This window comes from Dreissena polymorpha, chromosome 9, assembly GCF_020536995.1.
Source record: "Dreissena polymorpha isolate Duluth1 chromosome 9, UMN_Dpol_1.0, whole genome shotgun sequence".
NCBI classification, from domain to species: Eukaryota; Metazoa; Mollusca; class Bivalvia; order Myida; family Dreissenidae; genus Dreissena; species Dreissena polymorpha.
This window is the reverse complement of record NC_068363.1, coordinates 17,946,303-17,957,968: the sequence shown is the minus strand read 5'-3', so window position 1 is coordinate 17,957,968 and position 11,666 is coordinate 17,946,303. Positions and strand designations below refer to the sequence as shown.

The following is an 11,666-nucleotide window of genomic DNA, read 5'->3' as shown; positions in this document are numbered from 1 at the left end:
AAGGTTGTGACAAGTAAGCAAACATTGATCATTACCGAGAGACCACACTAGTAACTGATCTATGACTGTTTTAAAACAAGATAAATCAGTGCCCGATTTAGATTTCATTACATTGTTCAATAAAAATTAATTTCAGAAGACTGGTAACAGTTTAATGTTTACCCTTACGATACTTTAGACCCTGCGGCAACTATTTGCGGCTCAGTTGCCGCAATGTTGCCGTTGCTAGTTTTGGCTCTGCTTTAGCCGCAAGATTTATGAAATAAATCGTCTGCTGTTCGAGAATGTAATGATTGCAATCCTTGACAGCCATGAACATATATGAAACTACAATACCATATTATACATTGCAAACCAATGCATTTTCTAGTAAAAAACTTCCTAAAAGGCTATAGTTATAAAGTGTTAATTATTTGAAGTAAAATGTAATTGGATTTAGTTTTGACTAGTTTATTAACTTTACAATAGCGTGCTGTCTGAAAGTTTTTTCATGACAAATGTTCAGAAAAAAAATGACCATTTAGGACACCTGTCCTTAGGAAAGTGGGGCCAATCTGAAAAACTGCAACATTTTTTTTTTATCAGAAACTCTCTTAGAAATAATATATATGGATTGCTTTTGTCTTTTATGTTGACTTGACAAATGGCCAGCCCAACAGCTAGAATAAAACATAATGACAACCTTTTGAAATAATCCAGAGATTAAATTAATCTTGCTCTGATAAATGTAATTTTACTGCTTTTGTTTAAAAGCAACAACAATTGAAATGTAAAAATGTAAAAATAAATTATCCTATAATAAATAAGTATAGAAACAAACCTTCAACACATGAATTAAAAAATGATTTTTATTCAAAACCTTTGTTTTTAGCCTAATCAAATGTTAAAGAAAAATTTCAGTGTTAAAACTTGACATCCTTTTTTGGGTATGAATAATCATATTTAATATTTCAATAATTCAGGGTTTTATTTCCAAATCCATGCTTTTTCATTAATATACACCAATTGAAACTGTATTAACCACCACAGCTTTCTAACAATGATTTTGACTCTTTCCCAGTAACTTCTTTACGTTTGTCAGATTTTTCAGCTATTTTGATTTTTGTCGGATGACATCATAAGTGATGGCATGACATCATACAAAATATGATGTCATTCTACAATTGTGCCTACCTTCTGGCTACGAAGAGCAACTAGTGGCTTCTATAAGACTTTTGTGTTTTCAAGATTAATATTAAAGTATTGGTTGTGCCTACCATCTTGCTCATAATTGCACTTTTTTATTTAAGAATATGTTCTGGCTAGCATCTGGCTACTAACGGACACTACTAGCCATTAGATTGCCACAAGGAAGCCGCTAGCGGCTACTATTGGCTACTTTCTGGCTTGTAGTTGTGGCTTCAAAAAATGGTAGCGGCTTTGTAGCCGAAAAATTGCCGCTACATAGCGGCAACCTTTTCATTTCTGTAAGGGTAATGTTACCGATGTGTCAGACCAGGGCCTTTATTTTGAAATCTAGGACATGCATGGTCAGATGATGTCATTAAAGATTTTTCAAACACATACAAATGTGGAAAGACTATACGAACAGAGCCGTACGGCTAGCCTCTTGTCTACCCGTACGAGAACGTACAGCTAGCCTCTTGTCTAGCCGTACGGGGCCGTACGACTAGCCACTGCCAAATGATATACACTTCAAAGTATATATTTGTACGTCAAAGTACAGTTTGTACTTCAACGTACACATTTTCTTAACAGCCGATCAAAACACTTGTCTCAAGAGCCGCTTTTTCTTCAGATTTCATAATAAATGTTTACAATCTCTTTTTTTAATTAAGGACAAAATAAATATAAATAGCAAAATTGAAAAAAAAACATTTTACAAAGAAGTTTCAAGTATTATACCCATTTGAAGAATATTCAAATTAACCTTTTTTAAAATAAAAATTATAAATCATATTGTGAGTATTTATTGACCATGCGGGGCGGAATGTCACGATCCAGCGCATTACTGTGTAGGAAATTCCCAACGGTAACCAAACGATCACGGCATTAAAAATGTATAATAAACTCCCTGGTTTGGTTGTATTTTGTGCTAACCATTATTTGCATAAATCAGAGGTTAATTCCGCTACGCCAGGTCAATAAATACACACACTATATATGAGTTAACGGTCGATAGTCGCATAATTTGGTATAAATAACAAGCGCAGTTTGCAAAACATGCACCCCCCTCCCCATATGGGCTGTCAGTTGTAGTTGCAGCCATTGTCTTAATACGTTTCTATGTCCCCACCACTATAGTGGGGACATATTGCTTTTGCCCTGTTTGTCTGTCCGTTGGTCTGTTTGTGCCAACTTAAAAATTTTGCAATAACTTTTGCCATATTGAAGATAGCAACTTCATATTTGGCATGCATGTGTATGTCATGGAGCTGCACATTTGGAGTGGTTAAAGGTCAAGGTCATCCTTTCAAGGTCAACTTTCAAAAAAACTTAAATTAAAGCGGCGCAGAAGGGAACATAGTGTTTCTGACAAACACCTTGGTTTGGTCAATGTGACCTAGACCTTAGACCTAGTGACCTGAAAATTAATAGGGGTCATCTGCCAGTCATGATCAATGTACCTATGAAGTTTCATGATCTTGGCCTAAAAATTCTTGAGTTATCATCAAGAAACCATTTTACTATTTCGAGTCAATGTGACCTTGACCTTTAACCTAGTGTCATGAAAATCAAAAGGGGTCATCTGCCAGCCATTATCAATGTACCTATGACGTTTCATGATCCTGTGTAAGCATTCTTGAGTTATCATCCGGAAACCATTACTAGGCGTAAGCATTCTTGAGTTATCATCCGGAAACCATTTTACTGTTTTGGGTCATTGTGACCTTGACTTTTGACCTAGTGACCTGAAAATCAATAGGGGTCATATGCCAGTCATGATCAATGTACTTATGAAGTCTCATGATCCTAGGTGTAAGCATTCTTGAGTTATCATCCGGAAACCACTTTATTATATCGAGTCACTGTCACCTTGACCTTTGACCTAGTGACCTGAAAATCAATAGGGGTCATCTGCCAGTCACGATTAATGTACCTATGAAGTTTCATGATTCTTGGCCTCAGCAGTATTGAGTTATTATCCGGAAAACATTTTACTATTTCGAGTCACTGTGACCTTGACCTTAGACCTAGTGACCTGAAATCAATAGGGGTCATCTGCAAGTGATGATCAATGTTCCTATGAAGTTACATGATCATAAGCGTAAGCGTTCTTGAGTTATCATCCGAAAACCCTCTGGTGGACTGACCGACCGACCAACCGACAAACTGATGGACCGATCGACATGTGCAAAACAATCTAACCCCTCTCTTTCGAAGGGGGGGGGGCATAATAATAATAATAATAAAAATAATAATAATAATAATAATAATAATAATAATAATAATAATAATAATAATAATAATAATAATAATAATAATGTTCATTGTCAAATATCTCTAAAAACAACAGATGTAAGGCGTCCTCTGATTGGCTTACACTCAAGAGTCAGTAAAAACTGAACGTCGAATTACAATTTTGTACGTCGAAATACAAAAAAGTACTTCGTCATACATATCGGACGTAAAAGTACAGTTATCTTTTTAGCTACTTGGTCTTGTTGACTTTCGACCCAAATGGTACGCCATAAATGTGTATTCATACAATAGCCTTCAAGGTACTTATCCGATGTTTGACGGAAAGAGCCAAGAATGTGCGATTGTGGGTCAAGTTCCCCAGGGGTACTACGTCCCCGTACCCCCAATTTTTTTTCGTACCAAAATTTTTTCGTACCCAATTTTTTTCATACCCAATTTTTGTTTTCGTACCCAATTTTTTTCGTACTTTAATTTTTTTTGGTAACCGAATTTTTTTGGCATAACTTTTTCGTACCCACAATTTTCGTTCCAAATTTTTTTTTCGTACCCACATACATAACTGTGATGATGTAGATCTACTTGCATCGTCACACCAGTACTGTCAGAACTTTGATTCAAATAATGTTTTCATTACGTTTACAAAACACAGCATGAGTTCTTCTTCTTACAATTTGTTACGCTGTATACTGGGTGATCAGCTTTGCAGACGGAGCGCAGTAACAAATGTCCCTCATACACGTAAAACATACAATGGCAATCACAAATGTTTAAAAATGAGTGATAAAAAGATGATGACATAAAGGTGTAAAATTAAACCAATACATTACAAAATATAAACAAGCTGAAGAATCTGACAATAAACACATACCATACCCTAACACAATTAAATGATTAAACCAATCCCAACTGATCCACCATGATGATTTTCTAAAGAGGATATATACCACTATCGATATATTGCACAGAAATGTAGATCACTATAAACTATTTTAAAAATCAACAAATAATGACACTAAAAACTATAATAATTTATAAACAACTATATCTACACTTTATTTCAAACAGTGACTTATATAGAGCACTTACAATTAATCAACAATATGTATATTTTGATATCTTAAATAATTAATCTAAAAATAAATATATGTAATCTTTACATTAAATATCTTATCAACATGCACTTAATAAAACATTATGATGTAACCGTCTTGTTAAGAGATGTTATAGAAAAGCAATAAATAGCAAATGACTCCTGATTTCTTCATAAATAACGATTAATCCGAGTTTTTCAAATCAAAATGAGATCTATACACGGTAGAAACATTTCAATTACTGCATTTGCATAAAACGTTTGTCATTGCGCTGTACAACGTGTTTATTATGTAGCCAATTCAAATAATTCTTGCTATATTCAGCTCCAGATAAACAATCAGATCAGTAAGAGACATCAAAACAAAAAAACAACTGTAAATTATATACTCTTCATGCTTTTCTTTACATGCCTGGGTTTGAAGCTATGCAAGGACGCGGATGCATGGTGATGGCATGTTCCTTTAAGAGAAATACAGCCAGGGGCTCTCAACATTGTTTACATAGATCTGATACAAAGTTTGAGATCCGAAAAAAATGCCATAGCTTTTAAATAAGGCAAGGAAAAATAAAACTTGTCACCAATAAAATATATAATTTGAAAAATTATTCACAAAGAACCTGTTTTTTATGTACTTAATTATTAAAGTGACCTAAAAATATATATATGGCAAGTGGCAGTCTTTCGTTGTTCATTTTGTGAACTATTTGATTAGTACAAAATAAAATTCGGTTGCATTGTGCTCTTTAACTAAATATGAATTAAAACACGAGTCGTGATTATGCGTATCCCTTTAAAAATTACACACTTAAAATGTTATTTTCTTAACCCTTTCAGTGCGGGAACCGGATTTTGAAGGTCTTTGCAAACAGTTTGGATCCAGATGAGACGCCACAGAACGTGGTGTCTCATCTGGACCCAAACTGTTTGCTATTCTGATAGTATTCTTTGAAACAAATCGGAGAAAATGCTAATTTTAGAAATTATGCAGAAGACATTTTAGCAGACGACAAATTTCCCAGCATGCAAAGGGTTAAAGAAACAACTGCCATTAAATGCCTTCTCAAAATGCCTAATGAATGCTTAAACTGAACTCTGAAAACGTTCTTTTATTCGTACGTGGCATGCTTGAGTTTCTTCTGTAAATGATGTGCACTTATACATTACAGATACATAATATCTTTTCCAAAAAAGGTTTTAGCATTTTCCTACGCGTAATTAATCGGAACTATTTAAATAAGCTCATGTCAATATAATACTGATCTCATATCGTTAATTGCGCCAGTACAGAATTCTCGTCTGTTTGACAACTTATATAGGGAATACGTAAGGTTTATAGAAAGTGAGGTGTACATAATTGTATGCGAAGTTATTTTAAAAACACCATTATCTAAAGTATTCAGATGAAATTCTAAGTGTGCTTTTGTGTAGATGTCATATTTACTTTTTCGCACTGAAATAAATCTATTAATATTGCAAGCTCAATTTAACGACACTTATCTTTAACCATCTAATTTTACTCCGAGGTCATTCCGCGTAATTCTTAAGGAATGTTATTTTTACAAGTGATTTGTCGATTAACATATTATCGGCGTGAAGTAAAGTGGCGGACAAAGTTGTTAATTGCTTGTGGGTAGGATTTCATATTAGCATGATCAAGTTACGCACATAACTTTTCTTATAACCTTTTTATGGTGAATTATATTTTCCACTGTCATTTAAAGTGAAATTTTCTCAAACGGGCACATTCAGTTCTAACAACATAGTTATGTATTGAAATTTAATGGACTACTGTTTAGGGCAACCTTTTCTGAACAAATATACTTGTACCCTTTTATAGCCTTCGCCCATAATATAACCAAACATATGCTTAAATATAATGATTAGGACAGTATTTATCGTTTTACTTGTTGAGATATATTGTCCGTTTTCTTAAATATCATAAAACGATAGTTATGTTGCTCTTTTGGATACTATACCATTGAGAAATTACGTCGGGGTTATATTGATTTTCTTACCTTGTTAAAATGTTTATGTTTTAACACGTGTTTGTTTTATGATTAAATATGTGTTAAGTGCGAGGTTGGTAATGCCTTTAAACCTGTTAAACACAATAGATATTTTGCATAGACCATTTAAATGCGGTGACCTCTTTTAAATCTTATTTCTAAATACTTAGTTTTCTGGTGTATGTAGTATATTAAAATACGGACAGTACTGGTGTGACGATGCTTTTGAAGAGGATGGATATAAAAGCATGGATTTAAGTTTATCTTCATCACCACAATTGTGTATGTGGGTACGAAATTTGGGTACGAACAAAAATTGGGGTACGAAAATTGTGTGTACGAAACAATTATGCCAAAAAATGATATGGGTCCGAAAAAAATGTGGGTATTAAAAAAAATTGGAACGAAAAAAAATCGGAACGAAAAAAAATGGGTACGAAAAAAAAATGGGTACGAAAAATTGAGTACGAAAAAAGTATTTGGGGGTACGGGGAAGTAGTACTCATGAGGAACTTGACCCATTCAGCGAAACTTGGAGGCGGGTTACATTCTCGATCAAATCTAAAAATAACTAGTTGGGGTTTTCCATGCGTCACAACGTTTGAAGTGCCACCTGGCAGTTTCGTGCCTAGTTCCTGTTCCGAACCACTCGATAAATTTGAAAGAGGACGGGAACCAAGCAGCATTTATCTTTATCAATTATAAATAGCGAGATATGTCGATTGAGAAAATTTAGCTAACTCATTCGGACTGGCTCGATCTTTACATAGGTCGCCATTGTGAAGAACTTGTTCATGGTATGATGACCTAGACGTGCCGCTGAAGCAGCATAGTCAAAAAGTCATAGAACACGTTCCTGATTTGGAAGACCAGCGCATGGTACGAAAGTTCGTATCCTGATACTGTTTCATGAGTTTCATTGTTCATATATGAGTATGAAGCATGTCATTTTAAAGCTTTTTTATTAATAAAATGGTAAATAAAATATACTTCAACATCTAAACATACATTTTCACACCATATCAGACAGTATAATTATATCATTATAAAGTCACTTTTGTATATTGCATTATGAAGTGTAAATCCTTAAAATAACAAGGTTATTTTCTTGAGTATACAATTGATGCGTTATTAACGGGTACTTTTTCATTTCTTATTAGCAAATCACGGCACACTGTTAATAAGTCACACAGTAGTAACTATTTAGCACACTTTGATACAATTCACAACTGAGATGGATACATCATGGTCTGTCAGGCATGCATGCACAGCGCATATTATAAGACGGCTAACCCACCACGAAAAATGATCCCACGCCTGCTCCTCTCCACCCAGGAGCCTTAATGGGTACTTGTGACGGAAATAAGCTAATGCGCCATGGCTGCATACTGCGCCGAATGTAGACGGACGTCTTAAATCCCAGCGATCGGGGGGGGGGGGGTAAGTTAAGGGTCGGTTGGAGTTGTGTCTAATATCATAATCAGACTATAAACCCATGCCTTAGCCTTCACCTTTATGACTCTGTTTACGAGCAACTCTCTTCATACAATGCGCAGGTATCTTGCATTCTTCAGAAGTAATGGACAGTTTGCTTCAAGGAACTGGCGGAGGACCATCAGGAAAAAGCTCTTCGTACGGAGGCGGCAGTTCTTGATTTGAAATGAGTTCTGTATAGTCACCTGATGGTCTCGATAAGTTACTGCACAAGACGGTACACACGTGATGTTGAAAGAACTCATCAATCCCGTCTGCTCCTCGGTCAGTGTCGCCATAGTTACCGTCTTTTGAATGAATGACCGGATTGGTAAGTGTGAACACACATTGATCCTCGACTCCTTGCAAGTTACACACCACTAATTCCCCACCTGATTCATGGTAGGTAAAATGTGCGAACGCTGCTAGAACTGCGATCTCTCGATTGATTCCTGAGCCACAGTCTGTAACGAAAGTGACAAACTTCCCACGCAGACGTTCCTCGATAAGTAACGCTTCGTCTTTACCCAGTTTGAATTTTAGAAAACGAGCTACAATGGCTGTAAAAGATGACCATTCGTCGATAATTGCTTCGATAGGCTTGACAAAACGTACCTATAAAATCAAAAACAAAGGTGCATAGCAAGTCAGAACATAATGTAAATGTAGTTATACTATAACAATTTTTTATTTATAAAGTTTTTTTTTACATGGAATGAAATATGTATTCTTGTTTTACATTTCTATCATTGTATTAATTTTTAAAAATAAAGAAGGCTCACAAATAACGAACCTTGTATTGGCTAATGTTGTGGTTGTTTTGTAAATGCCGTATGAACTTGGATGCCAAACGTTGTCCTGTCGTGCATCTGTATATATAAAGCTTCCAGTCACCAAGTTTTGCAATCCTGTGTTGTTTCTTGATCACCACGTCTGACTTTGTAAAGTAGTTCCGTTCGTGGTATACTACACCCTGTGTAAGGATATTTAGGTTTAATGCTCCATAATGTTATGTTTATAATTATATCGCCGTTATTATGATTTTTTAAATATAGTTTCAAATATCAATAGACGTTCGAAGTGCGTACGTGTTAAACAACCTCTGATTTAACCCTTTCAGTGCGGGAACCGATTTTTGAAGGCCTGTGCAAACAGTTTGGATCCAGATGAGACGCCACAAAACGTGGCGTCTCATCAGGATCCAAATTGTTTGCTATTCTGATAGTATTCTTTGAAAAAATCGAAGAAAATGCTAATTTTTGAAATTTAGCAGACAGCATTTTAGCAGACGACACATTTCCCAGCATGCAAAGGGTTAAAGTAGTGTAGTAGTCAGATTATCTCGTTAGACACAAATGATGCGCATCGTTTGTGATAACAAATAAAAGCTATTATTAAAGCCAGTACTTTGCATTTTGTCTAGGAAGAAGTTTTATTTGTTACGCAAATATAGAATATGGGAAACCCATAATCACTTTCGACAAGCTGGAGTTGTTTTATTAATACCTTAAGACGAATGTCTTTACGAAAGAGTTATATATTGAGTTAAAGATTACATAACTAAGTCCGCTATTAGGAAATACACAGAATGATCAGTTTAATCCGGTGATTATCAAATGATAGGATCTTAATATGGCATTTCAAATAAGATATATAATCTTTATAACGTTAATGTAATTATGACTTCTACACATAAAATTGTTTTACTTTTGACGTTGGCAGGCGCTCCCCGGTCACATTATAGAGTGAAGTTTAATTTAATTTTGAATATGAGGCAGACCTGTTACTTTTCTAGCTGCGTCTAATTGTATCTGAAGTATTTCTGTTTCATAATAGTACAAGGGTGGAGGATAAACGGGGTTTTCAGGGATTTTCAGGGTCGGAAAGAATGTAAACACACCTTTAAAAACTTTTGTTGCAAACATATCAAGTTATTGAATTATCTTTGAAAAAGTCTTTAGTGCGTAAATACAGTTTTTCTTGCAGCTTGTGTCTATATCTTGAGATTAAAGAATGAATCATTGAATACGTCTGAAATCGGTGCCAAAATTTCACGATGCATGCTACATAACTGAATATATGACTGCAGTATAGATCGAATATTTGGCCAAGAACACAGACATTGACAAGCGTTCCACGGCCACACTATAGAGTGAAGTTTAATTTAAATTAGAATATTAGAATTTGATCCGAAATGATAATATCTCGAATCCTCATGTTTTATTTTCATTTGGATATTTCGCAATTTTCAACGGCATACTAACGATATTTTTAACAACTCTATTTATTTAAGAGTCTTGTTCATAAAAAGGCGAAATGATATATTTCTAAACTATTGTCATAGATTCCGAAAAAGGAAATATTTTAATCAAAGGACACTCGAAACTATGGCGAATATTGAAAATAATCGATGACGTTTTTTGCTGATTATTTTGAATAAAACCTGTTGTAGTCACAGCTTTAAGAATACGCACGTAAGTCTGAATGGCCCATTGGTAGTGTCACAGACGTAGATACGTCTCTGGTAGTTTGTTATATTTTTATAATGAAGAATATATGCCTCATCAAATATATAATCCATTCCGCCGCCTATTTATAACACAAATTTGTATCCAACATACATTTATATATAGTCTATGTTCAATATATTGCTCACCTTGAAAACATGCGTGCATCCTCGTGAGCTATTGCATTGTGGGTTAAACTCAAACGAAGCCCACACCGTTTTGAATCCGTCCCAGGGACCAGCTGCCAGTGTAGAGTTTACGGTTCCCATCTTTAGATTGAAATTTTCTTTTTGTTTATTTAGTTAATATAATGTTAACATTTCATATAATCTGTAATATTGTCATCTTTACGCGGGTATTTTTTATTCTGCTGAATTTTTCTTATCACCGTAAATATAATACGATTTTAACCTTGAAGCTTAATTCCAACGTGGAGAAAAAATATATAACTTTGCTGTATTATTTGCCAACAAAGATTAACAATAGTATGCTTTAAGCTTTATTCTGCTTCGTTTTTATAACAACCTTACTGGGAAATTCCAGATGACGGCGAGACATGCAGTCTGTTTGCGTCCTTGTGATTGGCACAAGCTGTTTTTATTTTTATGAAATGACACAATTTGTTGATTTTCGCTTTCGGTGAGGCATCCGACTTTTCTACTTATATATAAACACAACGAATCCTGATATCAGATCGGCTGATAAACAACCCGTGATATTAAACTTGTGTTTGAATGGGTACACGTAAAGAGTAATGCCTAAGTAGAAGTGCATGTGAATAAAAACATGAAACATTTATGCGCCGTTAATTGTTATTTATTTATCGTAAACCGAAAAAGTCTATTGATACGTTGCATGTGTTTGGCATCGAAAGAAAGCAACACATGAGTTATGTTTGAAATAAGGCATTTATATTTATTTTAATTATACCACAAAATATCAACATAACATTCACAAAATAATCTGCAATATACAGTTAAAAACACAATTAATATATGACATAAATGGGCGGGTAACGGATGAATAATGCTTTGCACCTGTCCGTCGATAAGTCGGTGGGTCGGTCGAATGGTCGGTCTTTAGACCATTTCGTTTCTGAGAACGCTTTAAAGCTACCGTCGTCAAAATTTATAGACTTGTTACTTAGAAGATCAAAGCGCTGAA

General features: G+C 34.7%; 1 protein-coding gene across 2 annotated transcripts; it reads right to left on the bottom strand.

The window, feature by feature from the left end:
- Positions 1-7,467: 7,467 nt before the first annotated feature.
- Positions 7,468-11,170, bottom strand: LOC127844131 (alpha-protein kinase vwkA-like). 2 transcript variants are annotated; one of them, XM_052374146.1, is made up of 4 exons: positions 11,033-11,170; positions 10,652-10,771; positions 8,789-8,968; positions 7,468-8,610 (listed from the first exon to the last, which is right to left on the bottom strand). In XM_052374146.1, exons 2-4 carry the CDS (start codon positions 10,769-10,771, stop codon positions 8,116-8,118), a joined length of 795 nt encoding a protein of 264 aa, XP_052230106.1. In that variant the 5' UTR covers positions 11,033-11,170; the 3' UTR covers positions 7,468-8,115. The 2 variants fall into 2 exon arrangements, with proteins under 2 accessions (XP_052230106.1, XP_052230105.1); XM_052374145.1 differs by lacking the exon at positions 11,033-11,170 and having other exon boundaries at positions 10,652-11,000.
- Positions 11,171-11,666: the final 496 nt, after the last annotated feature.

What these genes read in the sequence shown, in the direction of transcription:
- LOC127844131 (XM_052374146.1), bottom strand. Translation starts at nt 10,771, where the DNA reads ATGGGAACCGTAAACTCTACACTGGCAGCTGGTCCCTGGGACGGATTC. An exon ending in GATGCACGCATGTTTTCAAG is followed by an intron (nt 8,969 to 10,651) that starts GTGAGCAATATA and finishes ATCCTTACACAG; the next exon opens with GGTGTAGTATACCACGAACG. An exon ending in ACAACATTAGCCAATACAAG is followed by an intron (nt 8,611 to 8,788) that starts GTTCGTTATTTG and finishes TTGATTTTATAG; the next exon opens with GTACGTTTTGTCAAGCCTAT.